We start from the raw sequence: 27,980 nt of genomic DNA, 5'->3' as shown, positions 1-27,980 counted from the left end.
CATAGGAGAGGTGCTCCAGCCCTCGGATCATCCTTGTGGCTCTCCTCTGGACACGCTCCAGCAGGTCCATGTCCTTCTTCTGTTGGGGACTCCAGAGATGGATGCAGTACTCCAGGTGGGGTCTCACAAGAGCGGAGTAGAGGGGCAGAAAAACCTCCTTTGACCTGCTGGCCACACTTCTTTTGATGCAGCCCAGGATACGGTTGGCCTTCTGGGTTGCGATCACACATTGCTGGCTCATGTTGAGCTTCTCGTCAATCAGCACCCCCAGGTCCTTCTCCTCAGGGCTGCTCTCCAGCCATTCCCCGACAAAGATGTTGAACAGTACAGACCCCAGTTCCGACCCCTGAGGAATGCCACTCGTCACTGCTCTCCACTTGGACATCGAGCCGCTGACCGCAACTCTTTGAGTGCGACCATCCAGCCAGTTCTTTATCTGCCAAGTGGTCCATTTGTCGAATCCATGTCTCTTCAATTTAGAGACCAGGATATCGTGTGGGACAGTGTCAAACACTTTCCACAGATCCAAGTAGGTGACATTAGTTGGTGTTCCCTTGTCCACCACTGCTGTAACCCATTCGTAGAAGGCCACCAAATTTGTCAGGCATGACTTGCCCTTGGTGAAGCCATGCTGGCTGTCACTAATCACCTCCTTGTTTTCTATGTGCCTCAGCAGAGTTTCCAGGAGGATCTGCTCCACGATCTTGCCAGGCACAGAGGTGAGACCGACTGGCCTATAGTTCCCTGGGTCTTCCTTATTTCCCTTTTTGAAAACAGGGGTTATTTTTCCCCTTTTCCAGTTGGCAGGAAACAAATGTAACGAAATATTCTACTAAATGAATATTCTCCTGCACTACTAATGATTTCTTCATGCTTTGTTTTTTAGGTCACAAAAATGTTGCATTTTATACAAAGAGCTTGGAAATAGTAAGTGTAGGTTAGCTATTAGTTTGTCAGACTATGATGTGTAATGTAACAAATAGTAGATGTGAGTCATCTTGGGCATTTTCTGCGTATTAAACTATGTTTTCTTATTAGTTCAGGCATCAAATCAGACAGTGTTTTTATTATGGGTGGTACTTAAAATTTACTGCAGTCCCAAAGCACGTACTCAAACATAAAAGCATTCTGTAAAATAAGACCCAAAATTTGTAACAGGTTATGCTATTTTTCTTTTAGGTCTAAATACTGCTAAGCATGCTGATAAACCTCAGATTATTATTTCTTCTGTCTTTCTCTTAGAATTTAAATATTTCTGTTTATGATTTTGGCTGAAATTAGACTTAATGCCCCTGTCGTTTAACTTGGTGGGCTTCTGAACGTTCTAAATAGCTTTTAAGCAAAGTGAATCATGGGAGATGCCAGCAAGGTAATACGGGGTAGAATGTTCTAGGAAAGACATTTTAAACTTAGCAAATAGTACTGAGCTACCAGAATTTTTAACTTATCCTAAAGACAGGTGTCTGTAAATTTTAATATATGTTTTAAAAGTTTGTGGAAAAAATATCATCCTGCATTAAATTCTAAAGGCAATTCCATAAAGAGAAGATACAACTTTTAGTTGAGTGTATTTGAGCATTTTGATTTATTTTTTGAACCAGTGCTGTGCTATTTCAGTTCGTATGTACAACTATTTTTTTTTTCCAAATATAAGTACATGAACCCCAGCTTTTGTGAACATTTATATGAATGAGAAGTCCCATGGTGCTATTAAACTGTTTGTGTGGATAAAGTTCTACAGAACAGTTCATTTTCTAAACCTAAATTAAGAGAACAACTTATTTTATTGGAGGTGCAGCTATTATATAAAGACCCACAGGGCTCATTCATTAGCTGGGCCAGCTTATTGTTGGCTGACTAGTAAATAACTTTTAAAGACAGAATACAGAACTGAATAGGAAAAGAAGGAAGTATGTATATCTGTAAAGTCTATAAGTCCATACAATATATAATAGAACATAATTATGAAATATTTTATGCTTATGGTAAAAAAAAAAGATAAATTATACAATAAAAATCATGGAAATATAACTTGTGCTCTGAAAAATCTGTTGTCATGGAGAATGACTGTAACTGATTTTTCCTTATACTAGAAATGTTGAGCACTTGTGATATGTGTAAAATGTTACTTTCAGTGATGGAAATTCATTTCGAAATTATTTTCCTTTATAAGAATCACATTCTTATCTTTTATTTTCCCTTGAGTTACAGGAGGGAAAAGATAGACAAGTTACCTCTTCAAGCCCTAATTCCAGTGCCACTATGTCAAAATGCATTTGTGTAGTAAGTGACCATTTATTTTCCCCAAGGCCCATTTAGTCACCTCCAGAATGTGTCTGTCCTTCACAAAGACAGACAATAAGAGAAAAAGAACATTCCTATTGTGGTACCCCTATACCGGTAGCTACTGTAGCTTTGGGCTCTTTCTTCAGTGCATCACCGACTGGAAATCTACAGAAACCTCCAGTGAGATACACAAAAATAACAAAAAGATAATTTAAAACAGAATGAGATGCTTACCTTAATTTCCTTTCTGTTTTTATTTCTCCCCCTCCCCCCATAATTTGATATTTTTATAGATATTTCTTCTTAGAAAATATGTTGGCAATTATAAGCTCCATTCAGTGCACTGCAACCACAAACATCAATTTTGTATGACCAAGTTTCCAAAATAATAAGTATCCTAAACAGTTTCAAAAGGACTTAGTCTTTAAAAAAAGTTAGATCTCTAACATCACCAGAAATCATGTCTCCTTTTCTTGTTAATGTCCTTCTATGTGAAATAATTTCTGAAACCAAAAATGGATTTTTTTTCCCTCTCAAAAGCATTAAACCTAAAAAGATCATGTCTAATTCATTATTAATACATTTAACAACTGGATTTATGTTTAGAGGTGTTTCTTTTTTTTTATAAGACTACAAAGAAAGAAAGGACTTTCTAACAGAAATAATACTAGCATAAGTGCTTTTTTTTTCTCAGGCACAAATAGCAATACTTGTCTTTTGGATCACAGATTTTTAAGTCAGTGGTAGTGACCACAGCAAAAGAAAAATCCATCCTAACCGTCTCTTATTGTAGCCAACATGAACTGCAAATCTTAAAAAGCAGAATAAATCATAAAAGAGAACACAAATCAAAATATAAAAATACAAAGTAATCAAAATATAAAATAAAATACAAAGAAATGTACTTAAGCAATAAGATTACTTTTGACTTTTCAAAGGTAGACATACAGAATAAAATTCTTCCAAATACTTATACTATGCAGTATCCTGTAGAAATAGTGTTTCCACTAAAGTATACTCTATACCAACTTCTGCTGTGAATTGCAACTTTCTTATACATGTGCAATATATGAAAGAATGTCTTATAATTAGTGACATTTTTAGTCAAACTAAAACAAAGCAGTGGACTCTTACATGCATCTTTGTTGTAGGAATTCAAGCTATGTTCCAGGAGGGTAGGCCATAATACCTTTTATTTCTCTTCGCTATTTGGTGACTCATACTGAAGTTTCCAATTTTATATTATTTTGTTAAGGTTTTAATTATAGCATTACTAATGGAGCTGTTTGAAAACTTACTGTTTCTTCTGTTAATCTTAAACAACCATAAAATAATTTCTATTTATCATAAATTAATTATTTACTATGAGGGACTAGTGTAAGTTTATCAAGAAATGAGACTTTGTCAGGTTCTGAACCTAATTTCTTAAGCGTTGTTGAAACAAATGCAGTGCAGGGAAGCTGAAACAAGAGTGCTAGAACAAGCAGTAAAAAATGTGAATAGGAATATCATTTGCCGCCTTAGTGATTTCAAACGAAGATGAAATAGTGATCTTTCCTAAAATCATGTTATTTAAAATGTGGTTATCTGACAAAAGCCCAGTAAAGAGGTTGGTTTTGTTTTTTTTCTTTTGTTGTCTGTTTCAAAGGAATTTTGCTGACATGCTTTAAATAAATCTAAAAGCTATTTGCACTTCAGTCAAAAAAAACCCAACATGAAACAAAAAAACAAACCACTGAGATTTCTGTTTCTAAGGAGAGCTAAGTCATGACAAAAATATTCTGTTTAAAATTTAGAAATGAATTGGTGTTAGCATGAAATTTACAGAGACAGTAAAAGTGGTGTAAGCAAGGCGTGCAAGAAAGATTAAAATAACAAAGGAAAGATCTGCTATAAATGTAAATGGACATGAATGGGGTTTTGGGATGGTTTATTTAATTTAAAACTGTCATTCAAATAACATCTTTTTCAACTTAATTTCGTTTATGAAAGAAAATGAAATATAAGCCTATGGATGTAATCTCCCAAATACAACAATCACATAGCATAAAGGAAAATAGTATTTTTTTCCAACTAACTCCTGTAAATAATTATGTTCTGCCTAAGAAGTTTTTGAATTCAGAATCAGTTCCTTTAAGTCTTCCTAATAGGGATGTCTGGTAGAAGATGATGAGCTTTTATTGCATCAGCTTTGCTCAACTACATATCTTTCTAAATTTGACAAAAACTTGGAATCTCTTGCTATTTAGGATAAAATAATAATTAGAGAAATCTATTGTCCCAGCAGCTGCATCAGAATAGTAGCCCCAAAGAGAATAAATATAAGTAGGTATGAATACATTTACTGTCTAGCATATATTCTATGAGAAAACTACATTAGGTTACTTGATGAAATCACTTGTTGAACAAGTTTATAGAATACATTTGTCTTCTCAAATGAAATGTAAAGTGAGTTAAGCATTTATAATATTATTAGTCTATCAGGACAGCCTAGGAAAACTTTTTATTTCTTCATTGGTTAAAACCTGAGTAGTTCTGTAAGTTTTTTACATTAACAATCTCATCAACGTTGAAGCTAGGAGGAGTGACTTGTGTCTTCTTTGGGATATTTTACATTGTTTCTTCAGGACAGTTTTAACTTTTATTGGATGTCTGTGGTCTGGGGAGAGTTTGAACCTGTTTTTTGTCTTTTTTTTTTTTTTAATTATGAATTATATTCTTCTTTTCCTAGAACTATTTGAACAGATACAAATAAAGCAACAGGAAATGTTGTTTGTTGTGCTTTTTGTTAGATGGTTTAGTTTTGTTGGTTTTGATTTTTCTTTAATCAAACAGAATAATAAAGCCTTTCAAATCTCTATGAAGTCCTTTTTTTACATAATCTTCAACTCTTTTTCATTTCTTTGTTAAAATGGAATGTTCATTATTTGCTTTTTGTCACATTTCAATTGTAGTCAGAGCATTAATAGCTGAAAGCTGTGAGAAATGAGGCGTATGCTGCTGACAATATGACCCTAGAAAAATTATTTGAGTTAATATAAAACACTTGTTGTTTGTTTTTTTCCTCATAGTCAAAATACCAAATGTGGCAACATAAAAAGTGGCAGCAAGACCTTTAAAGAGAAATTTTCAAACTATGGTTAAGGGATATTTGTTGGTATTATTATGTTGCTATTTTTATTATTCTTTCTCTCATGAAAGGCGTTTGTGATAGCTGGGATAGAAAAGGAAAAAAAAAAACCAAACATTTTGTATTGAATTTCTATTACCTATGTACCATATTTCCTGTATTTGTAGATGATGAATGCATTCCCATGTTTCATATCTTGAGCACAACATTTTCCTTAAAAGTTTCTAAGACACAACAGACTACATTCAAGGGTGCTAAGAAAGCTGGTGAATCTCCTTGCAAGGCCATTTTCTATCATCTTTGACTGTTGAGCTTAGGCAAGATCCCCAAAGACCAGAAAAAAAAGTTGCACGATCTTCAACAAAAGCCAAAACCTTGACCTCTATAACCACAAGATGACCTTTATTTCAATTCCTGGGGAAAGCACAGATCAAATCCTCTTGAAAGCCATTTCCTGGCAGTGAAGAAATTGATTGGGAACAGCTAGCATGAATCTATCAAGGTAAATCACACTTGACCAAGCTGATTGATCTTTTATAATAAATCACTAGATTGCTGGATAAGGGGAGAGCAGTGGATGTTGCCTACCTCAACCTTATCAAGGCTTTTCGCTCTGTCCATTCATCCAGAGTTGGACATGTGAATATAATGACTTGACTTGGATGCAAGAATACTTCAGGAGATAACCAGCTGGGTGAAAAAAAAAAAAAAAAAGAAAATAAAAACAAAAACCATCAAAAAAATAAACCGATCAAACAAAAAACCCAGCCCCATAAAAAACAGGTTGGATGACAGGACAGAGGGTAACGGTTAATGGATCATATTGTACTGGAGGCCAAGAGCAAGAAGAGTACCACAGGAGTCTACTCTGGAATATTCCATTTTGTCATTGACTGTGAAGAGGCTATAAGTTCACTCTCTTCAGGTTTATAGACCACATCAAATTGGGAGAAACAATCAAATATGCTCAAGAACAGTACTTCTTGATTATTCTCCTTTACTTGGCCCTCCTTAGACTCCATCTACAATACCTTATCCAGTTTTGAGAGACAGATTAACTGAAGTGAGTTCAGTGGAGGGCTGCCAAGGAGATCAGGGACTCAAGCACTTGCCCTGTGAGGAGAGCCTGAGGGAGCTGGGCTTTTTCAGCCTGTAGAAGTAGAGTCTAATATCAGTCTGCCTGTGGCTATGAGGAGATTATTGAGAAGACAGGGGCATGGAGGATGAGAGGACAATGGGCATAAGTTAAGAACAAAAGAAGTTCAGAATAGATATAAGGAAACACTTTTTCCCATATGGACAGTCAAGCAGTGGAACAGGTTGCCTAGACCAGTCTCCATCCTAGGAGATTTTCAAGAGTCAACTGGATAAAGCCCTGAGCAACCTGGTCTGACCTTATAGCTGAACCTGCTTTGAGCAGGAGCCTGTCCTAGAGACCTCCAGAGTTCCTTTCCAGCAGACCTCAAGGAGTGGATCAGGAAAGCCAAGACACAACTGGAGCTGAACTTGACTAGGGATGTGAAAAATAGCAAGAAAGGTTTCTCCAGGGACATAGGACAACAAAAGAAGATGAAATAAACTGTTCCGTCCTTGATGAGTGAAACAGGAGATCTGGCTACAGCCAACATGCAGAAGGCTGAGGTACTCAACAATGTTTTTGCTTCAGTCTTCGCTGGCAAGTACTCTAACCATACCACCCAAATCACAGAATCCAAAGGCAGGGACTGGGAGAAGGAAGAATCGCCCCCTGTAGGAGAAGATCAGGCAGGTTCAAGACCATCTAAGGAACTTGCATGTGCACAAGTCCATGGCACCTGCATCCAAGGATCTTGAGGGAACTGGCAGATGAAGTTGCTAAGCCACTATTCATCATATTTGAGAAGTCATGGCAGTCCAGTGAAGTTCCCACTGACTGGAAAAGGGGAAACTTAACTTCCATTTTTAAAAAGGGAAAAAAGGAGACATGTCTGTGCCCAGCAAGGTCATGGAGCAGATCCTCCTGGAAACTGTGTTAAGGCACATGGAAAAGAAGATGACCAACGACAGTCAACATGGCTTCACTAAAGGTAAATCGTGCCTGACAAATTCAGTGGCTTTCTACGGCGGGGTTACAGCATTGGTGGATAAGGGGAGAGCAACTGATATCATCTAACTGGACTTTTGCAAAGCATTTGGTACTGTCCCACACAACATCCTTGTCTCTAAAATGGAGAAACATCGATTTGAGAGATGGACTACTCAGTGGATAAGAACTTGGCTGGATGGTCATACTCAAAGAGTTGCAGTCAATGGCTCAATGTCCGGTTGGAAATCAGTGATGAGTGGTGTCCCTCAGAGGTCTGTATTGGGACCAGTATCATATTTTTCAGGGACATAGACAGTGGGACTGAGTGCACGCTCAGTTTGCAGATGACACCAAGCTGAGTGGTATGGCTGATGCACTAGAGAGGAGGGTTTACCATCCAGAGGGACCTTGACAGGATAGAGAAGTGATGCCATGTGAAACTCATGCAAGGTCCTGCACGTGGATTGGGGCAATTCCAAACATGTATACAGGCTGGGCAGAGAATGGACTGAGAGCAGCCCTGAGGAGAAGGACTTGAGGGTACCGGTGGATGAAAAACTGAATATGAGCTGGCAACATGTGCTTGCAGCCCAGAAAGCCAATCGCATCCTGACCATCAAAAGAAGCATTGCCAGCAGGTTGAAGGAGGTAATTCTCCACCTCTATTCAGCTCTTGCGACACTCCACCTGGAGTACTGTGTTCAGCTCTGGTGCCCCCAGCATAAGAAAGACCTGTTGGAGTGGGTCCAGAGAAGGTCTGCAAACTGATCGGGAGGCTGGAGCTCTTCCCTTATGAAGACAGGCTGAGAGAGTTGCAGTTGTTTGGCCTGGAGAAGAGAAGGCTCCAGGGAGACCTTATAGACCTTATATATATATAAGTCCTTCCAGTACTTAAAGTGGGCCTACAGGAAAGATGGGGAGGGACTCTTTATCAGGCAGTGTAATGATAGAAAAAGGGGTAATTGGTTTAACCTGAAAAAGGCTATATTTAGATTAGCTATTAGGAAGAAATTCTTTACTCTCAGAGTGGCGAGACACTGGAACAAATTGCTCTGTGAAGCTGTGGATGCCCCTTCCCCGGTGGTGTTCAAGGCCAGGCTGGATGGGGCTTTGAGTAACCTGGTCTAGTGGAAGGTGTCCCTGCCCATGGCAGGGGGGTTGGAACTAGATGACCTTTAATGTCCCTTCCAACCCAAACCATTCTATGATTCCAGCTTGAATTGCCCTATGAGCTTTTGAAATGCATATGGGCAAGAAATGCTTTTAAGAAGACCCGTCCATGCTTGTAAACTACCAGTGAAAGTTGAGGACGGTAAGTAATCTGAGAGAATATCATAACTGTAACAATTGTAGAAATAAGAGAGAATCACTCAGATGCCTTGCGGTTGAGTCTACTGAGGTAAAATGTTATTTGAGTGTAGAGAGTTTATTTTTGCATGTGTGTACATAATATGTGTGTATATAAATGTGTATAGATGTGTATATATACTTATGTATAGAGTCCTTTTGACTTTGAGCAATTCTTTTGGTTGTACTACTTCCCTTTTTTTTGCCATGTCATTGGTTCTTCAATTTAAGCTGTATTGAAAAATGGACAGTGTTTACACAGTGGGATGCTGTTTCTGGTGCTAGTTTTAAGCACTCAAATACTACAAGTGAATTTTTACTTAATACCATTTTTGCCTAAATTTTACAAAATAAAATAAAGTGGGAATAATTTTCCTCATATCCTTTTAATTTTAAGTACTCTATTAACACAAAGAGCTCTGATTTTTCTAAGATCCTTACACAGAATTTCCTCCTTGAGAAGCTGGAGTGGAAAATCAGACTCTGTGGTGCGTTTCAGCGACTGTTGTTATGTAGATGATTTTCGTTTGCTTATAGTAATGTATAGTTATTTTCTAGAAGTGAGCATATATATGCACAGGGAGTTTGTTTTATTCTTCTAGAAATAAATTCAGTATTTATTTCAACAGAAATCGAAAAGGAAAGCTGTGGGGATCCTGGAACACCGTTGTACGGTATCAGAGAAGGGGATGGATTTTCTAACCGTGATGTTTTAAGGTTTGAGTGTCAGTTTGGATTTGAATTAATTGGAGAGAAATCTATCATTTGCCAAGAAAACAACCAGTGGTCTGCAAACATACCTATCTGTATTTGTATGTACCAAATCTTTTTTTCTTATTATTTTTAATATATAGAATTATGATAAGTTTTTCTTTATATGTAGTAATTTGTGTGATTGATTACAGAGTTAGCACAATGTAATGAATTCTGCTGACAGGATGAGTTTACTTTTGTTCAGTGGTGGGTTTGCCTAATGATTATGCCCATGTCAGATTCTAGAACTGCTAAAGTATTTTTTTTCTTTTACTAGTAACTATTAAAGCAGTTGTCTTTATGTGATTTGATATAATGTTTTATTATTGGCTTTTTTGTAGGATTCTGTAGATTTTGTATATAATGGAGTTTTTATAGACACTCTTATAAATTAATATATATCCTTAGTTTAGAAATTGCTGAATGGCGTACAAGTATCTAAAGGGTGGGCTGAAGGAGGATGGAGCCAGGCTCTTTTCAATGGTTCCAAGTAACAGGACGAGGGGCAATGGGCACAAGTTAGTACACAGGAAGTTCCGTTCAAATACACAGAAAAACTTCTTTACGGTGAGGGTGACAGAGCACTGGCACAGGCTGCCCAGGGAGGTTGTGGAGTGCCCTTCTCTGGAGATTTTCAAGACCCGCCTGGATGCAGTCCTGAGTAATGTGCTCTGGGCAATCCTGCTTTAGCAGGGGAGTTGGACTAGATGATCTCTAGAGGTCCCTTCCAACTCTGATAATTCTGTGATTCTGTGATTCTGTGATTCTGTGAAATGTATTCAAGGGTTTAATTTTTTCACATTTTTGCCCATGTATTATGTATGATCTTAGATTATAATGCATTTATTGCTCTCTTCCAGTTACATTATACAACATAAGTAAAACCAATGTTGTGATATGTACTTGTGGCAACACTTTTCTTAACATTTCCACTAAAATAGTACATATCAAATATATTCAGAGTACAATCAGTTGCTTTCATCCCTGCAACTCAATTTAATATGGCTTAACTGAAATGATTGAATATAAAATATTAGCCTGATAACAACAAAACAACTCTGTTGTCTCTTTGAGGTTGGTTAATTTCTTGTGCTTCTGTGTGAACAACAAATGATAAGGGTGCTATTGACTTTCTGCCTCTCTAATGTGCTCAGTGAGAGGTCTGCTCATCTAAACAGTTCCCTAAAGGAGAAAATAAGTGGTGCCAAGTGATTAAGGATTGTTGAACATGGGTAAATTGTAAGGACTGCTGTGGGCTTCCAATGCAACAAGGATGTTCTTTATTACCTGGGGGCTCTGCTCAGGAGGTAGTTTCATTGAGGAGAAGGGAATATGAAGATAAAAACAAAAGGAACCTTCTTTCTGATTTCACAGATCATAACAAATACTGAATTATTCAGTTGAGATAATCAGCAAGTTTAAGGGTCTCTTACAAAAAAATTAGTAATAAAATAAATCCTTATTTAAATATTTTATTCTGTTATCTAATTTCTTTCTCTCTTTTTTGGCAGTTCCTTGCCTTTCCAATTTCACAGCACCAATGGGAACAGTTCTTTCACCTGATTATCCAGAGGGATATGGGAATAACTTGAACTGTATCTGGACAATTATTTCAGATCCCGGGAGCCGAATCCATCTCTCTTTTAATGACTTTGACCTGGAATCTCAGTTTGACTTCCTTGCAGTTAAAGATGGTGACTCTCCAGACTCCCCCATAATAGGAACATTTACTGGTGCTGAAGTTCCATCCCATCTTACCAGTAATGGTCATATTTTGCGTCTGGAATTTCAAGCTGACCATTCAATGTCAGGACGTGGATTTAACATCACTTATAACAGTAAGTAATAGTATTGTTTTATGTATGTGTGTGTTTTGTTTTCAACATAAAGTTTAGGAGACATGTATGAGTATTTCAAAATGATATCGTATTACACCTTCAAAAAAATCCTATATAGCTAGAGATACCTAATTTAGGTGTTTAGATTGTCTTTCAAATACAGTGTTAAGGCTGATAATATGTGTAAATTTATCATTTATGCCATAAGAGATCATTGTGATAGGAGTGTTTAGAAGACTGACAAATCAAGACAGTTTCAAATTGTAAAACAGAAGATTGCTAAATTTGTTAACAACACACTTTGTGCTGCTGGTTAAATCCTACATAATGTTAATCAACATCATTACATATACAAAACTGTTACTCTTGAACACTCATATGCTAGTTTAGCTGTGAATGTATATAATATCCTGGAGCTGACAGCTGCAGTCCCCGCTAACTCCTTGTCATCAGGGTTAACAGGGGCAGCCATAGGGTATCTTTGATGAAAGAAGTCAATCCACAATAAGCTTGTCTTCTTTTCCTGTGTTTTACCTTCCTTATGGCTGATGATTTTAAGCTATTTTCCCCGTTACCAAAAAAGGAAGATTCCTGTTCTGGTACTACTTAACCTGTTCTTTTAAGTTTTGCCAGTCGTCCCTGTGTGTTCAGGAGGATGTCTGGTCTATTTAAAGTCCCTTGTGTTTATCTTGTCTTTTGTTCAGCATTTTTTTTCTACTTGGATGACTTATACGCGCAACACACCTGCCTATCTCTACCCTTTTGGTGACCAAATTGCTCCCATGCTTATGTAAAATGCTTGTATGTTGTGCCTGGCTACACCATTACAATGTTAAAAAAAGAATACTTACATACTTTTGTTAGCTACTGCGGTTTGGTATTCTTGTATGTAGGCTGGAGGTAAGTTCATAGTAATTATATCCTGATTAATACACTTTTGACTTACAGCTGTAACAGTCGTGGGGAGAGAAATTTCTAGACTGCCATTCAGCGTAACTATAGTAAATAGTAGTTGGGCTTCTGTCTTGAGCACTCTGAATTGTACCTACCTAATTGTAGCTTTTGGAAGGGAAACCAGCATCTTCTGTCACCTTTTGTGTTTAGTTTATCTATTACACAGAGGCAGAGAGTTTCCCATTAAAACTGAGTTCTCCGTATTTCACTTGCTTCTTTCCTGAGGAAGGTGAAAAGGTTGAAACTAACCAAAGACATAAATAGCTCCACATTTACTACTTGGCACTACATTTACTGACAGCATAATAATTGAAGGTGACATTAAATATCTTCTCCAGTACTAAATACCATTAGCACTTATTCTCCTTACTTTTTGCTGGCAAAATTGTTACATTTCTTCTGAAGGACATATGAAGAACTGCCTATGTTGTGTTGCTATCAAATTATTTGGCATTTATCCCACACCAAAGTCCAGGCAGGATATATTCCCAGCTGGAACAGACATGATGATGCAGTATGGAAGCCCATAGCATGAATAACACTGCAAAATATAGTGTGAGGCTTTCCTGGGAGCATATGCAAAATTAAAAATTAAATTTTGCCAACCCAGCAGTGAAGTAAGAAGGACTGGGTTTAGTCAAGTTGTTCCTTTTGGGGAGCTGGAAGGAAATCAGAAGGAGAGGAAATTCCTGAAGTATCAGGCTTGCTACTGTATGTAGAAGATGGTAGGGATATCAGAGTGGCTGTTGGGGAGATCGTCGTATCCTCCACCCAGAGCTGTTCCCACCTCACTCCCACCTCACTCATTCGGATTTTTTTTTCTTTCTTTTTTCTTTTCTTTTTTTTTTTTTTTTTTTTTTCCTGACAGTAGTGGTAGCAAAGCAGTTTTTCAAGCCAACAGGTAGACAAAATAGGCAAAAGATGATGGATATTTTGATATTCCCAAAAGTCTGATGTCATGAATAGTTAGTCCCATTACTGTCTTTTCCCCTAACACCTAACAGTATGATAATTCCAGAGGTTTAACTGGAATACAAGTGAATCTTCAACTGCATGATTTGAAGGAGAGATGTATATCCACATCCCCCCTTCCCAGAAGAGTATGCTACATGTTTGCCTATACGAAAAAAAGAGTCTTTATTGTTGAAAATGTTGTACTCTTAATAAAACAAAAAGTATCCATTAAACCAAAAAGGAAATGAGATTAAGTGAGCTTGGTAATTGAGAGACCCAGACTCCACATTTTTCTCCAAGGAATGTTAATAATATTATTTTCATAGTATTGCAGGGGTTCTATTCCCCTGAGACTCTCTACTTTTCTTGCATCATACTTCACCTCTCCATCTTTTTTTTTTCTCTCTCTCTCTCTGTTTTGTTTGGTTTTAGGTTGTCAATCTTTCAGAGAAGTATTTCTTAAGACTTACCTTGAACATTGCTGTCTGAATAGGAAAGAGATAAGCTGACACCAGATTACTGTGTAAACATTCTTTTTCTGATATTGTCTTATATTTCAGCTCCCAGCCCTCTATCTTAGCTGTGTCATCCCCAGGTCATTTCTGACAAATGCAGAATGCAAGCATGAAGAAAACATGGTGTCTTCTTATTGGTTTCTATAGCTACCAATCATTACTGCAAAATAAACGTAGAGCTGTAGCTATGTATCTTAGTACCATAACTAAATATTGGAAAGTCTGGGGTTATTCAGTACTTCTGAAATATAAAATCAGTTATAATGAAAATGAGGTATTGAATCCATGTTTTTTAACAGAAGTTGTAACATTTGCTCTATGTTTTCTTATGTTTCATGCCCTTTTAACATTTATAAGAGTTCTGCTTACTTCTTTAAGGTTTCACTGTGGTTTGCTCAATAGTGTCAAGTCTAAATCTAGTAATGAGAAAAAAAAATTATTAGAGTCTAAGGCAGTCTTATTGGATACAAATTAGGCCTGTTTATAAATGGGTATTCTCAAGTCATCCCATTTTGTAGAACTAAAACTAAATATAGGTCAGTTAAAGTAGGATTTACAGTAAAAATTAAAGATGCAGATGATAAACATGAAATAATCCTTATAGTTAGTTTTTATTTGGAAATATAATCCATCGAACATTGTCGTGACATCAAGCTTAATATTTCAGTGCCATATAAATGTACTAGTCAGAATAAATTCTGGTCCTTTAAAAAATTTGCAGACTTTCTTGGGCATGTGGTAGTTTGATTATGATATCTCTCCATTAACAGTCACATAAAGTATGCATTGATACTACCAAATGGTACATTTTTATTTTTATAAAGAAGTAACAATACATTATTAACTTTTTCCAGTTGTATAATGAAACCCACTCCCTCTGAAAAGAACTATTTTGAAGAAGTTTTTTCTATATTTGAGCATTTTAACATATTTATATTTTTATTTTTATGGGTGTGCTTACATGAAAATGGAGGTGTGCATGTGTTTGCTAAACTCTGTAGTTAAAATCTCCTTTAAAAAGCAGAAATAATTCAGAAAATGTGTTTAATCTTTATTCAGTAAAGACAGCTGCAATCTGATAAATTACAGAAGTAATCTTTCCATAATAAATAGTTTAAGGCCAAAAGAGAAGATGAGAAAGAAATTAATATCATTTTCACTCTGTCTTGGCATTTGCAAACCTGAAGTTAATTAAAAATATCCATTTTCTGCTAACGGTCCTGCTTATATATTTCAAAGCTATCGGTCTCTTTTTGCCCTCTTCAAGAGTAGAAAGAGAATATCACAGAAAAGGAGCAATATGATCAATCTTTCTAAAAAGAATGCAGGCCACTAACACAAATAACTTCATTAACATTTTTTATGTATAGGATGGAGAAGAATAAAACTGAGTTACTAGTTTGTAATCTGATTTTTAAATAGTATTTCTCAGAAACTATTTTTGTCCCATATTTATTTTTGTTATGTCAACATACAACAGGATGACCATGAGCCAGCAATGTGCCCTGGTGGCCAAGAAGGCCAATGGCATCCTGGGGTGCATCAAGAAGAGTGTGGACAGCAGGTCGAGGGAAGTCATCCTCCCCCTCTACTCTGCCCTGGTGAGGCCGCATCTGGAGTCCTGTGTCCAGTTCTGGGCTCCCCAGTTCAAGAAGGACAGGGAACTGCTGGAGAGGGTCCAGCAAAGGGCTACAAAGATGATTAGGGGATTAGAACATCTCTTCTATGAGGAAAGGCTGAGGCACTTGGGTCTTTTTAGTCTACAGAAAAGAAGACTGAGGGGGGATCTTATTAATGCTTACAAATACTTAAAGGGAGGGTGCCAGGGGGATGGGAACAGTCTTTTTTCAGTGGTGCCCAGTGATAGGACAAGAGGTAACGGGCACAAACTTGAACGTAGGAAGTTCCATCTTAACATGAGGAGGAACTTCTTTACTTTGAGGGTGGCAGAGCACTGGCAGAGGCTGCCCAGAGAGGTTGTGGAGTCTCCATCTCTGGAGAAATTCAAAACGTGGCTGGACACCATCCTGTGCAACCTGCTGTAGGTGACCCTGCTCTGGCGGGGGGAGTGGACTAGATGGTCTCCAGAGGTCTCTTCCAACCCTGACCATTCTGTGAATCTGTGATATGTGGTCCCAGATAATTATTCTCATTCCAGTAAAAGTAAACATAAATTCAAATTTTGTTGGAAATAAACAAAAAACAGATTCCAAATGTCTTATCTTTGAGTTACTTCAGTAAGTCTGAGAAAGATTTCTAATCATTTTTTGTGTTGCTGTTTTCGTTACAACTGTTTAATTGTACTTGTCTAGCAAAAGTTACAACCCTATGAACTACACAGCAACATGCCGAAGGTCTAACTGTGGGCCTCTAACATCAGCCTAATTAATTAACTGATTTCAGCTCAGTAGGCCAAGACAGTGACAATCCCAGATTCTACTTTTATATCCAAAGACTGCTTTAGTCTGTTTTATTGCTGTGGTAGGGTATGTCCATCATGGCACATTTTTTTCTGGCACTCCTTTCTGCTAGACTTTTCCAGTCTCGGTACTTCCCAAGACAGAATTCTTCAAACTGTTATGTACTACACAGAAGTTTGAGTTTACATGTGATGGTACTGAATAAACTACTAGTTGTTTGCATAAATTTTAACGACCTTTCACAATTGTCTTTTATGAAGTATCTTTTTATTATTTGATATTCTTTTAACTTCTGTATCTTCTTTGATATTTTTTTCTGAAATGGTTACGTTTACTGAAAGGCCATTGCCAGACTTAGCAGCTAAAACTCTTTGTAGGGCAATCTACTGAAATAATTAATCATACCAGTAGACCACTCCTTTCTGGCCCTATTTCCAAGGGCCTTTCAGAGCAGACCAGATGAGTTATGGTTAGCTTCATTCCTGCCTTCCTGTCTCTTGAGATGTCTGCAGTTCTTCCCCATCACATTTTTGGATGCTTTTGCAGGTTTTAACATCCTTCTGAGTTAATATCAGAACTGAAAGTACTTCACTATCACCCAGTGCTATGATTATGCTGCCTGGCTTTTTTCCAGATACTACTTAAAATATCAGTACAAAGATGATAGTTGATGAGTATAAATGCGAGGAAAACTCTATGTCCTCTTTACATGTAATATTGCATAAAGAGCTTTTCCGTGGTTTCTTGATTAATTGATGATGGGTAAAATATTAATATTAAGGATATGGCCCTGCGTTCTTTTTTCTTTTCAGTTTAAGGCTTGAGTATAATATTACAGCTCCACCATGAAGCCTTTCAGAAGTACAGGCAGCCTAAATTTTACTCGTCAAGTAATGTAACTGCAGCCAGGCTAGGCCAAGACAGTGACTGTTGTTGTTGTTGGGAACGATTGTCTTTCAGTCTCTTGCCTCCCATAGCCACCCTATACAGTACAATCACTTCCACAGGACCAGTGGTAGCAGCCACAACTCTCCTGAGCTGAAATATATAGCAATAAACTGATTTTACAGACATAATAAACTAGTGTCATACACAAGCAAGCTATACCTAAAGTCAATGTTTAACTACATTTACAGATAACAATATTGAAAATCTATCTCTGTATTTTCTGAAGTTAGTAAGAAAAACAGACAATCAGTCTCCTCGCTAAAAGTGACGACTGTGCACAAAACATTCAAAAAAGTTTTTGTAACCCCTATGAAAAAGTATGGGACCGTGACATTTTTAATGCCATCCTCAAATGATAGACAACTTTTCAATGAAAACACTATTTTCATTCCCAAAACATGCAGTATTTCCTAATTTAAAATGCCAATAAGGTAATGCTTTGTCTTGCCTTTTATCATGATCCTTAATACTTCTGTAATGCAACATCTGACAAATCTTTCTGCTAAGTTAATAAAATGTTACTTTTCTAAAAATTTGTGGGGTAGCTTGGATATGTTATGTCTAGCAGACACATTAGTAAAACTGCAGAAAAATACTGCCAGTATTATCTTTTTAGGATGCAGTTCTTTCTGATGTCTCCATATGTAGGCATATTTATGAAGACATAATTTGCAGTCATCACATGTGAGGAAGGTGGATATTGTGCTTGTGATATTTTTACTCACTGAAAAATCAACATTTTCTAAAATTTAAAATTTATTTGCAGTATTCTTACTAAATAAAGAATCAAAATATAATTAATTAATGTATATCTTTTAATGATATTACAGTAAATATGAGTTTGCTCACTTTTGGAAGGAAGATGAGCTTGTTTGTTCTCCCAGTGTAAAGTGTATTCTGTAGCAAAAGACATGGACTATCTTTGTTATAGTGTCTAGATATATGCAGGGAAATTATAATTTTCCCATAGATAAACTTGAAATTTTGGAAGAATTTTTACATACTTGAAAATTCTTTGATTTTAAATATAACTATATGGTTAAAATTCTAGGTTTTCTTTCTTTCACCAACATCACCTCTTTTGTAGCTGTTCACTGGCTCTCAGTACATGAAACATAATAGACTATGGCAATATCAGGCACACCGAGGTCAGTATGGCTTCAATGGTTGTGATGGTGAATTGAAAATACAAAAGATGACTAAAGTTATTATATCATAGATGTTTGCCCTGTCCTTCTGAGGGATGTTTCTGGCCCACTGTAACATTGGATAGGATGGGCTGTTGGAAAGGAGAACTTAGCTATCACTGATATCTGCCAGTGCCTAGCTGTCCAAACTAAGATTCTTGCTGGTATATCTTTATCATATTTAAAGCCATTTTTTGTACTAGTATACATTTTCTGCTGTTGTTCAAGTTCTCATTTCTTATTGTTTCCTAATATAAATAGTTTATTCTTACTAGCGGAATAAAATCCTAAAAATGTCATCTTACTTGCCAGAGTTATCACTCTATTTACCCCCCCTCCTTTTTTTTTATTTCTTTTGAAAAGCATTTGGACATAATGAGTGCCCTGATCCTGGAGTACCAATCAACGCTCGGCGTTTTGGAGACAACTTTCAGCTGGGGAGTTCAATTTCTGTTATATGTGAGGAAGGATTTATTAAAACACAAGGAACTGAAACAATTACTTGCATGCTAATGGATGGAAAAGTAATGTGGAGTGGACCTATTCCTAAATGTGGAGGTATGTATAATATTTCTTTCTGATTCAGGAGAACTTTGTGTCTTTTATGTTGTCACCAAATGAAGTTCAGATTTTTGCAAATGGATAACACAAAGCTCATGTAAAACCTAGTCCTTAATAAAAGAATCTAGAGAGGGATAAGCTTTTATTATAAACCTGTCTTCAGGAGTGATTTTTTCTCTTAACTGCTATAAGGACAGAAGAAAAACACACAAAAAAAGTGGTCATAAACATCAGTGATGCAAGCAGTGGTCTGTAACCTCTGTAACAATGAAGGCTTATCTAAGAAACTTATTAGGAATGGAATGGGAATAGTTTATACTGTTCATACTTTCAGATAGCTATTATTTGGCACTGGTGAAACTGCAATTTCCTGAAGATATTTTATGCTTGAAAGGATCATTCCTTCCTTTTTTCCTTTCTTCTTCTTAGAGCATGTATTTGTCCAATTTGAGAAACTTTTTAAAGCAATGAGCTTCAGTGCTAACAGTACACCAGTAGTATTCATCTCTGCATTTTTGAATTCCAGTCCAATCAGTATCATGATTGGCCTCGTTAATACCCAGGAGAAAGAAATAGTAAGGAAGAAGAAAAAAAGGAAATCCTTCTGTCTTTACTAAACTTTATTTTATTATATTGAAGGTTTCTGTTTGTCAATGTCAATATTTAAATATCTTGTTCAACTTATGACTCAAGGTCCTTAAGCAGTCAAGAAGTCTGTTTTGTTTTGTTTATTTTTGGGGGGGGGGGGGGTGTTTGTTTGTGGGTTTTGTGTTTGTTTTATTATTATTATTTTCACCCAGTTTCATATAGAAAGTTGTCTTCAAAATACAGCTGTTGACTTCCTACTTCAGACAGATGAACAATTTAAAATCATTTCAGTGCTCAGTGATGTTTGCTGATACAATATTAGATTACAATGAAGATGCTGATCTACTTAAAGGTTTTCGGCTATGGTCTTTAAAATCATTTGAGAGGTTTTAGCTACTTGTTGCAGTGCTTATGTTTCTTCTACCCACAGTGACACCTAGGCTTGGGAAGTTCCTCTTAGCAGTTGACCTTCCTATTCATGGAAATTAAATACTTCTATACATCACTATCTCTAAAACGCAGTATTATGCATTTTTCTTTGGACTTGTTTATACTAATAGATATAAAAATATGATCTTTGCTTCATTATTTGTCTATATTTTAAGATCTCTTCAGCTAAAGGTAACAAAAGTGGATTCAGTTGCTTGTAACAATTTTTTAAAAGTATATGATTTATTCAATAGTGATATAATCTGCAATTATCACAGTATTGTGGAGTTTGGGATCCTGCTGAGCACGCTGGAGGTTAGCACAGAGACAAAGGATTTAGATTTTAGAAGAGCAAACTTTGGCTCACTCCGAGCTCAGCTGGGAGGGATTCCATGGGAAGCTTCCATGGAAGATAAAGGAGCTAGTGAGTGCTGGGAGTTTTTCAAGAACAGTCTCCTGGAAGTACAGAAACAGTTCATCCCCTTTAAAAGTAAGGGAAGCAGGCGGAACAAGAGACCCCCTTGGCTTAACTACAAGCTTCTGAGTCTGCTCAAAACCAAAAGAGAAGTGTACCAGAGATGGAAAAGCAGACAAATATCCATTGAGAACTACAAGGGTGTTGCCAGGGCATGCAGAGATGCAGTTGGAAAAGCAAAAGCTCAGCTTGAATTGAAACTGGACAGGGATGTCAAAAACTACAAGAAATGGTTCTTTAGGTACATAAACAACAAGAAGAAACAGAAGGAAAATATTGGCCTGCTGTTAAACGGGAGAGGTAAATCAGTCACCGACAATGCTGAAAAGGCAGAGGTTCCCAATAATTTCTTCACCTCTGTGTTTACCAGCACTGCTGGTCTCCAGGCCTTGGGAACAAAAATCCAGGTTGATGCAAACACAGACTTGCCATCAGTGAAGGAAGAGTTGGTGTGTGAACAATTGCAGGAGCCTGACCCTTACAAATTGATGATCCCTGACGCTATCCACCTGAGGGTGTGAAGAGAGCTGGCTGACATCATTGCAAGGCCAATCTCCATAATCTTTGAGAAGTCCTGGAGATCAGAGGATGTCTCAGAAGACTGGAAGAAGGCTAATGTCAGCCCCATCTACAAGAAGGGCTTAAAGGAGGATCCAGGAAATTATAGGCCCGTCAGTCCTACTGCAGTCCCTGGGAAAGTTATGGAATGAATCCTCCTGGGGGCTATCACAAGTCAAATGAAGCACATGACTGGGAAAAGCCAGCATGGATTCACAAAGGACAAATCATGCTTGACAAACCTGATCGCCTTCTGCAACAAAGTAACCTGCTTGGTTGATGTGGGTCAAGCAGTGGACATTGTCTACCTGGATTTCTACAAGGCTTTTGACATGATTCCCCGCAGTATCCTCCTAGAGGATGCGTTACGGTCTAGACAAGTGGTCTGTGCAGTGGGTGGGAAACTGGCTGACAGGCTGCACCCAGAGGGTGGTGTTTAAATAGCTCCTTTCCAAACTGGCAACTTGTCACAAGTGGGGTCGCCCACAGACCGATATTGGACCCAAAACTGTTTAATATCTTCATAAGTGATCTGGATGATGGGATCAAGTATACCCTGATGAAGTTTGCTGATGATACTGGGAAGCCTGTCATATGAACAAAGGCTGAGAGAACTGTGTTTGTTCGGCCTTGAGAAAAGAAGGCTTAGGGGACACCTTATCACCATGTTGCAGTATTTAAAGGGTGGCTACAAAGAAGATGAACACTCCCTTTTTACAAGGAGTCATATGCAAGAGACAAGGTGTAATGGGTAGCAGTTACTCCTGGGGAGATTCCGATTAGACACAAGAGGAAAATTTTTCACAATAACAGCAATCAGCCATTGGAATAATCTCCCCAGGGAAATGGTGGATTCACCAACATTGGACACTTGAGATTCAGCTGGACAGGGTGCTGGGCTATCTTATCTAGACCTTGCTTTTGCCAAGACAGGTTGGACCTGATGATCCCTGAGGTCCCTTCCAACCTGGTGTTCTGTGATTCTATGATGATATAATGCACTTGCTTTTTTATGAGGTTCATGGAGCTGGATAATGCTACTAATAAAATATAAGGTTACATTTTCAATGTTACATTAAAAACTTAAATTAATGTGAATATTTTTAAATGTCTGTCCATGCACAAGATAATATGATCTGCAGGTGCTCTGGGACTCTAAATGAAACATGTATTGGAATCCTGGAGGTTGGGACACTGATATATTTGAATTAGATATATTTATCAACCGTACAATTAGATACATTTTTAAAATTTAAGATAAAATTTGAATACAAATGAAAATATTTTTAAGCTAAGAACGTAATTTGGTCTACTGGGATGTTCAGAATTTTTACTGACCCTGTACATATTTGCCTGTAACACAGTCATTTCATACAAGGTGAAATTTGCTTGCCCTACACACACCTTATAATTTCATTGTCATCTATATAAAGTCAAAGGCATGAACTCCACATACTGACTAGGAGTCACTGAATGTGGCTGCTGTGCAGTTTTCCTTTCACTGCAGAAGTGTCAGCTGTTACAACGTATAGGGAAGGACCACTTAATAATAAATGTGATGCAGAGGGATAGGGTCAGCATATTCATTTTTCAGGGCAATCCTGAGCAGACCCTGCTGGGGCTTCCTCCCAGCCCTGCCCATGGCCCGGCATCCCATTTCAGCTCAGCCTGGGGTTTTCAGTCCCTGTCCCAGCAATGCCACAAGAGTGCTGGTTTCCAGCCCTATTCTCTGCTGATCTCAACGTGCCCATGGGATTTCCTGGTTAGACCTCAGATCGAACCCATCAAATTGTATCCATCTGATTGTCACTTAGCTGTCACCAGACCATTTTTCTGTCACCAATCCAGTCCTGTTCACCTTGCTTAGGTAGAATTGGATGATGCTCTGTCTGTGACAGCACTAACTCTGCCTCTGTGTGTGTGTGTGATCATGCTTGGTTCCTGCTTTCTCTTCTCTAGTGGAGCAGCCCTGCTTTTGCTGTTCCCTAATGCTTTTGAATTTGGGATTCCTGTCCTTGTGCCTTTCATCCTTCCTGCACAGGGTTTGTAAGGAGGATTTTCTCATAATCTCTTGTAATATTATGCTGTTGTACCTGTGCCGCTGCTCTAACCTTGGTCATCCTGCATAACTCCTGTAATGCTTAATATCCTGCTGTTCTGCAGCATGGGTGATAAGCTCCTGAAAAAAAGGGTCTAAAACTGTGAATCTACAACATGTTCAGTGACTAACCTGTCATCCTCAAAGCTTTCTTCATACTCACGTATGGAAATTTCCAACCTCAACCCCATACCTTACTATACAAATAAATAAATAGAAAAGACTTTGTGAGAATTCTTAGATCAGGCTAAGATTGTCTTTCAGTATTTGGCATAGACTTGTGTTTGACAAAGAGATTCTGGTTGATGACAACCTCTAGTTATATTATATTTCTAGTGTTTTGTTTTTAACACAGTGACAGTAGGTATGAATCTGCCAGGCAACCATCAAATAGAACTGGAAGTAAGAACAGGGGCTGAAAATCAATGTAAAAAAGGTCAGGGAAACAATCCTTTGGCAAAATAATGGGAGAGTTTTATTTTCTACAAAACAAGTCTCTTTAAGATTAGCCCAGTCACCCACCTATTGTAAAGGGAAGGACTCCTGGATCTAGGAAATCAGCACGTGAAGGTGAAAGTCAAATAAAAAATTCTACTGAATCTTGCACTGCAGGCATCAGGAAGAACCATAATCAGAAGAAGGGTAAGAAAGATTTTCTTTTTACAAAAAAACCCCAGCAATAAAACACTCTATTATTTTTAGATCCCATATACAAAGATAAATTACTCCTAATTTAAGCAATCTTATAATGGAAATTATTTTTAATTCAATATTCATAGGACTATTTTTGTAAGAGGGTTACTTTTTGTATTCCAAAGAATATTTAACAGTTACATGTAAATTTTTTGAGAAAATGGAGCTTCATACGAGTTTAGCAATACTGTATTCCAACTATGGTAGTATACTGGCTCAGAATAAGGCCATCTGGTATTCATATTCTTGTTGATATATTTTGTAGTTTATAGGCTCCATATGTATTATGAATATGTGTAAGTGGTTCTATACAAAAAATGTAGGGATGTTAAATGCAGGAGAGTTAACCTTCTGGTTGCTGAGGTGAATATGAGTTTAAATACCTTATTGTTTGACTGGTACAGGTTGCTGAATGTAGTATGAAAAAGGAACTTAAAGGTAAAAGGTGAGAAACACTGTCTTAAAACCATCAATGAAGAAAAAAACGTCCAAATCTGCATATTTAGAAATATTTGCAACATACTGAATTCTGAACTTTATATATCTTTTAGAAGCCCTTTTTTTCCTACACTGTAGGAGAAAGATGGACTGTTATGTCCTTAAAATTACAAAATACCTCTTTACAACAGTTCATCATTTTAATATAGGAGCTTGGTAATCTCCTGAGAAAAATGAAGATCAGACAAACACATGATAATTCATGATCTTCAATTTGAAGGTGTGTCAAAGAGAGCAAATTTAATCTATTTTTGTGATAGAGAGGTCCAGAATAATGTAGACAATGGTATGTACCATGCTGCTTTGACAAAATGCTTTGAAGACTGTATTAGGTGAAAAAAAACCACAGTCTGGCCAGTCCTGGGCTTCTCAGTACTAGAGAGACATGGATATACAGGAGACAGTTCAATGAAGGGCTGCAAAACTGGTTAAGGGATTGGAGCATCTCTCCTATAAGGAAAGGCTGAGAGAGCTGGGACTCTTTAGATTGTAGAAGAGAAGGCTCAGACGGTTATCTTATCAATGTATACTTGTACCTGAAGGGAGGGTGCAAAGAGGACAAAGGCAGAGCCAAACTCTGCCTTTGTGTGTCCAGTGGTGTCCAGTGACAGGACCAAGGGCAATGGGAACAAACTGAAACACAGGTGGTTTCGCCTGAACATCAGGAAATGCTTTTTTACTGTGAGAGTGACCAAGCACTGGCATAGGTAGCCCAGGGAGGTTGTGGAGTCTCCTTCCTTTGAGATGTTCAAAAGCTGTGTGGTCATGGTCCAGATCACGTGCTTCTATAGGTAAAAACATAAATAAATTATTACTGAAGCAGAATTAACTTCCTATCCCTTTTGTGGTTTTTTTTGTTGTTGTTTTTGTTTTTGTTTTTGTTTTTGTTTTTTTTCTCCAGTAAATGAAGTCCATGATCAATTCATGAAATCAGTTCAAGGCTGTCCCTTGTCTTCACTGGAAACTGGATCAAGTCTTTATTAAATCTACGTACAGAAGTAATTTACATGACTCCATCTCTGCAGCAGTAATGTTGTGCCCTCATAGAATGGTTAGGATTGGAAGGGACCTTTAAAGATCATCTAATCCAACCCTCCTGCCATGGGCAGGGGCATCTTTCACTGAATCAGGTTCCTCAAAGCCCCATCCAACCTGACATTGGACACGTGCAGTGATGGGGCATCCACAACTTCTCTAGGCCACTTGTTCCAGTGTCTCACCACTCTCATAGTGAAAAATTTCTTCCTTATATTAGTTTAAAACTGTTATCCCTTGTCCTATCACTACAGGCCTTGATGAAAAATCTCTCTCTGTCTGTCTTGTATGCCCCCTTTTATTGAAAGGCTGTAATAAGGTCTCCCCAAACCCTGCTTTTCTCCAGGCTGAACAACCCCAACTCCCTCAGCTTCTCCTCACAGGAGAGGTGTTCCAGCCCTCTGATTGCTTTTGCAGACCTCCTAACCAGCTCTAACAGGTCCATGTTCTTCTTGTGCTGGGGACCCCATAGCTGGGTGCAGTACTTCAGGTGGGGTCTCACCAGAGCAGAGCAGGGGGGAAAAATCACCTCCCCGGACCTGCTGGCCATGTTTCTTTTTTCACAGCCCGGGATACGCACTTTGCTGGCTCATGTCCAACTTTTCATCCACCAATATCTCCAAGTCCTTCTCTGCAGGACTGCTTTGAATCCATTCATCTCTCATCATCTTCAGAAGGTCTTTTGACAGATCTCATTTGCTTTGGAAGTGAATATTGAAGTGTTTTGGTAAAGGGCCAAAAGTTTTTGCTTGTGTTTAGAAATAAATTACAAATAATTGTTGCATTCAGATAGTTACAAAATCCATACATATAGTGTATAACTCACTTTCCGTGCTTTACTATCTTAGATGGTCTATTTAACAATAAAAGAAAGCAAACAAAAATAATAATAAAAAAAACACCTTTGTATACATACAGATGCCTATGATGTAAATAAATATGTGCATGTGTATAATGAGCCTGGCAAAGAAACAAAGAAAGCTCATCCTTTACTTTACAAAATGAAATTCAGGAAAAAATTTCCAGCTTGATTATGTCAGCTGTGTTTGAACTTTGAGGCTTCGTGAAATTCAGGCTAAATTGGTGAATTTGTTTAGAAAAGTGTCATAAAACTAAAATTAACAGATTAAAAAAAAAAAACCAAACAAACCCAAATTAAACAACCCAAAAAGGAAAAAAAAAAAAAATCTGTAAGATTTTCCTTTAGAAAACGTGTTTAGTCCCTGAAGGTTCAGATCTTGAGAAGCTCACCAAATTTAATTTGGGCTGGATCAAATCCTTAATTAGCAATTAAACAAAGAAGCTCATGATAACAATAACTCTGTCATGCATTTAGCTCTATAGGCTAATGTATTTACACCAATATTCATCAGAACCAACAAAGTATTTAAGCATACTTCTAACTGGAGAAATTGTACATTCCTAGTGTCTATAAGCTACCATGTGGCCTACTTTATTACGTATAATAAAGTTCTTATATATATACACACACACACTGAAGTTCATGTTCTTCTCTAATTATTTGTGCAGATGACAAGTCCCACTCTTGGCATATCTCCATGTCATCTTCAAGAGAGAAGATTAAGGTGACAAAGATCCTTATTTTAATCCTGGTGTCTCTTCATTCAACACCAAGGCAACAAATCCTAACACTTTCTACTGCATTTTGCAGCTTAAAATCTGCTCCTTGATACTTTTTACATCTCAGTAGTGTTAAAAAGTTCTGATCTCACTCCAGTGAGTGGAATTGGTATGGCCACTGGAGTGCCACTGGAGTGCACTCACTCCAGGAGTGGAATTGGTATGGCCAAAATATTTTGTGGAAATATAGCTATAAAAGAGTAAATAATTTTTTGAGTCCCCTGAAAACCATCTCCTCCTCAATGAGAAGAGATAATGAGATATAAGACTATTGCTTGATAACCTTTTAAGGTCAACCTGGAGAATCCACTTATCCAGTAGTTACCTCAATTCTTACTTACATAACACAGGAAGAGTGTGTAGTTTGATTAGGATTTTGTCTAGAATAAGGGATATCCAGTGTTTGATACTGTGTTGTTGAGAGCTCTTTGACAAATATATCATCAGCGCACATCTGCACCACACAACAGATGGTAATGGAAAAGAGAGCAGTTCAGTTTTACTGTCTGCTTTGTTTCATTTAGCACTGTCCACAAAAGGTGTTACCTACCAAAATACCATGGCTGGTATTTTGGGGAAGCAATGAATTTTGCTTCTGCCTGTTTGTGTAAGGCACTGAAATGTATGTTGTTTTTTTCTTCTTTGCCTCACATAGAGGGCATATAAATAGGTCTAACCAAAAAGGGTTTGTGACAGAAAAATTATTTTTAATATAAAGTTTAAATTGAATAGCTAAAACTTTCTGCAGATTTCATTTTCCATAAACCAGTCAGCAATTCCTGAAAATATAATTGTAGACTCCTCATCATTTGAGACTGTGGTCTCAAGTTTAAGAGCACGCTTTCTGCAATGCTTTTGTCTTTTAAATGTTGCTTTGTTGACCATCATGGAAAACATATTTGTTGCAGAAAATAAATAACATGTAGCTTACATTTCACAAATTCTAAATTATAATCTGGTACACTAAATAAGGCTGTACATGTTTGTGCTGTTATGTTAGTCTAGTG

The 27,980-nt window shown here is 37.4% G+C and overlaps 1 protein-coding gene across 3 annotated transcripts in view; it reads left to right on the top strand.

The window, feature by feature from the left end:
- CSMD3 (CUB and Sushi multiple domains 3) overlaps positions 1-27,980 on the top strand; it is a gene marked incomplete at both ends in the record, with an annotated part of 716,885 nt that overhangs the window by 389,465 nt on the left and 299,440 nt on the right. For all 3 annotated transcript variants that reach the window (XM_082479076.1, XM_082479075.1, XM_082479074.1), the window contains 3 exons: positions 9,458-9,640; positions 11,093-11,419; positions 18,761-18,955. In XM_082479076.1, coding sequence (XP_082335202.1) covers positions 9,458-9,640; positions 11,093-11,419; positions 18,761-18,955 — 705 coding nt within the window. The remainder of the gene's footprint in view (positions 1-9,457; positions 9,641-11,092; positions 11,420-18,760; positions 18,956-27,980) is intronic.

Source organism: Vanellus vanellus (genome assembly GCF_965231255.1).
Source record: "Vanellus vanellus genome assembly, chromosome: 2".
NCBI classification, from domain to species: domain Eukaryota; kingdom Metazoa; phylum Chordata; class Aves; order Charadriiformes; family Charadriidae; genus Vanellus; species Vanellus vanellus.
This window is presented reverse-complemented; position numbering and strand designations above follow the sequence as displayed.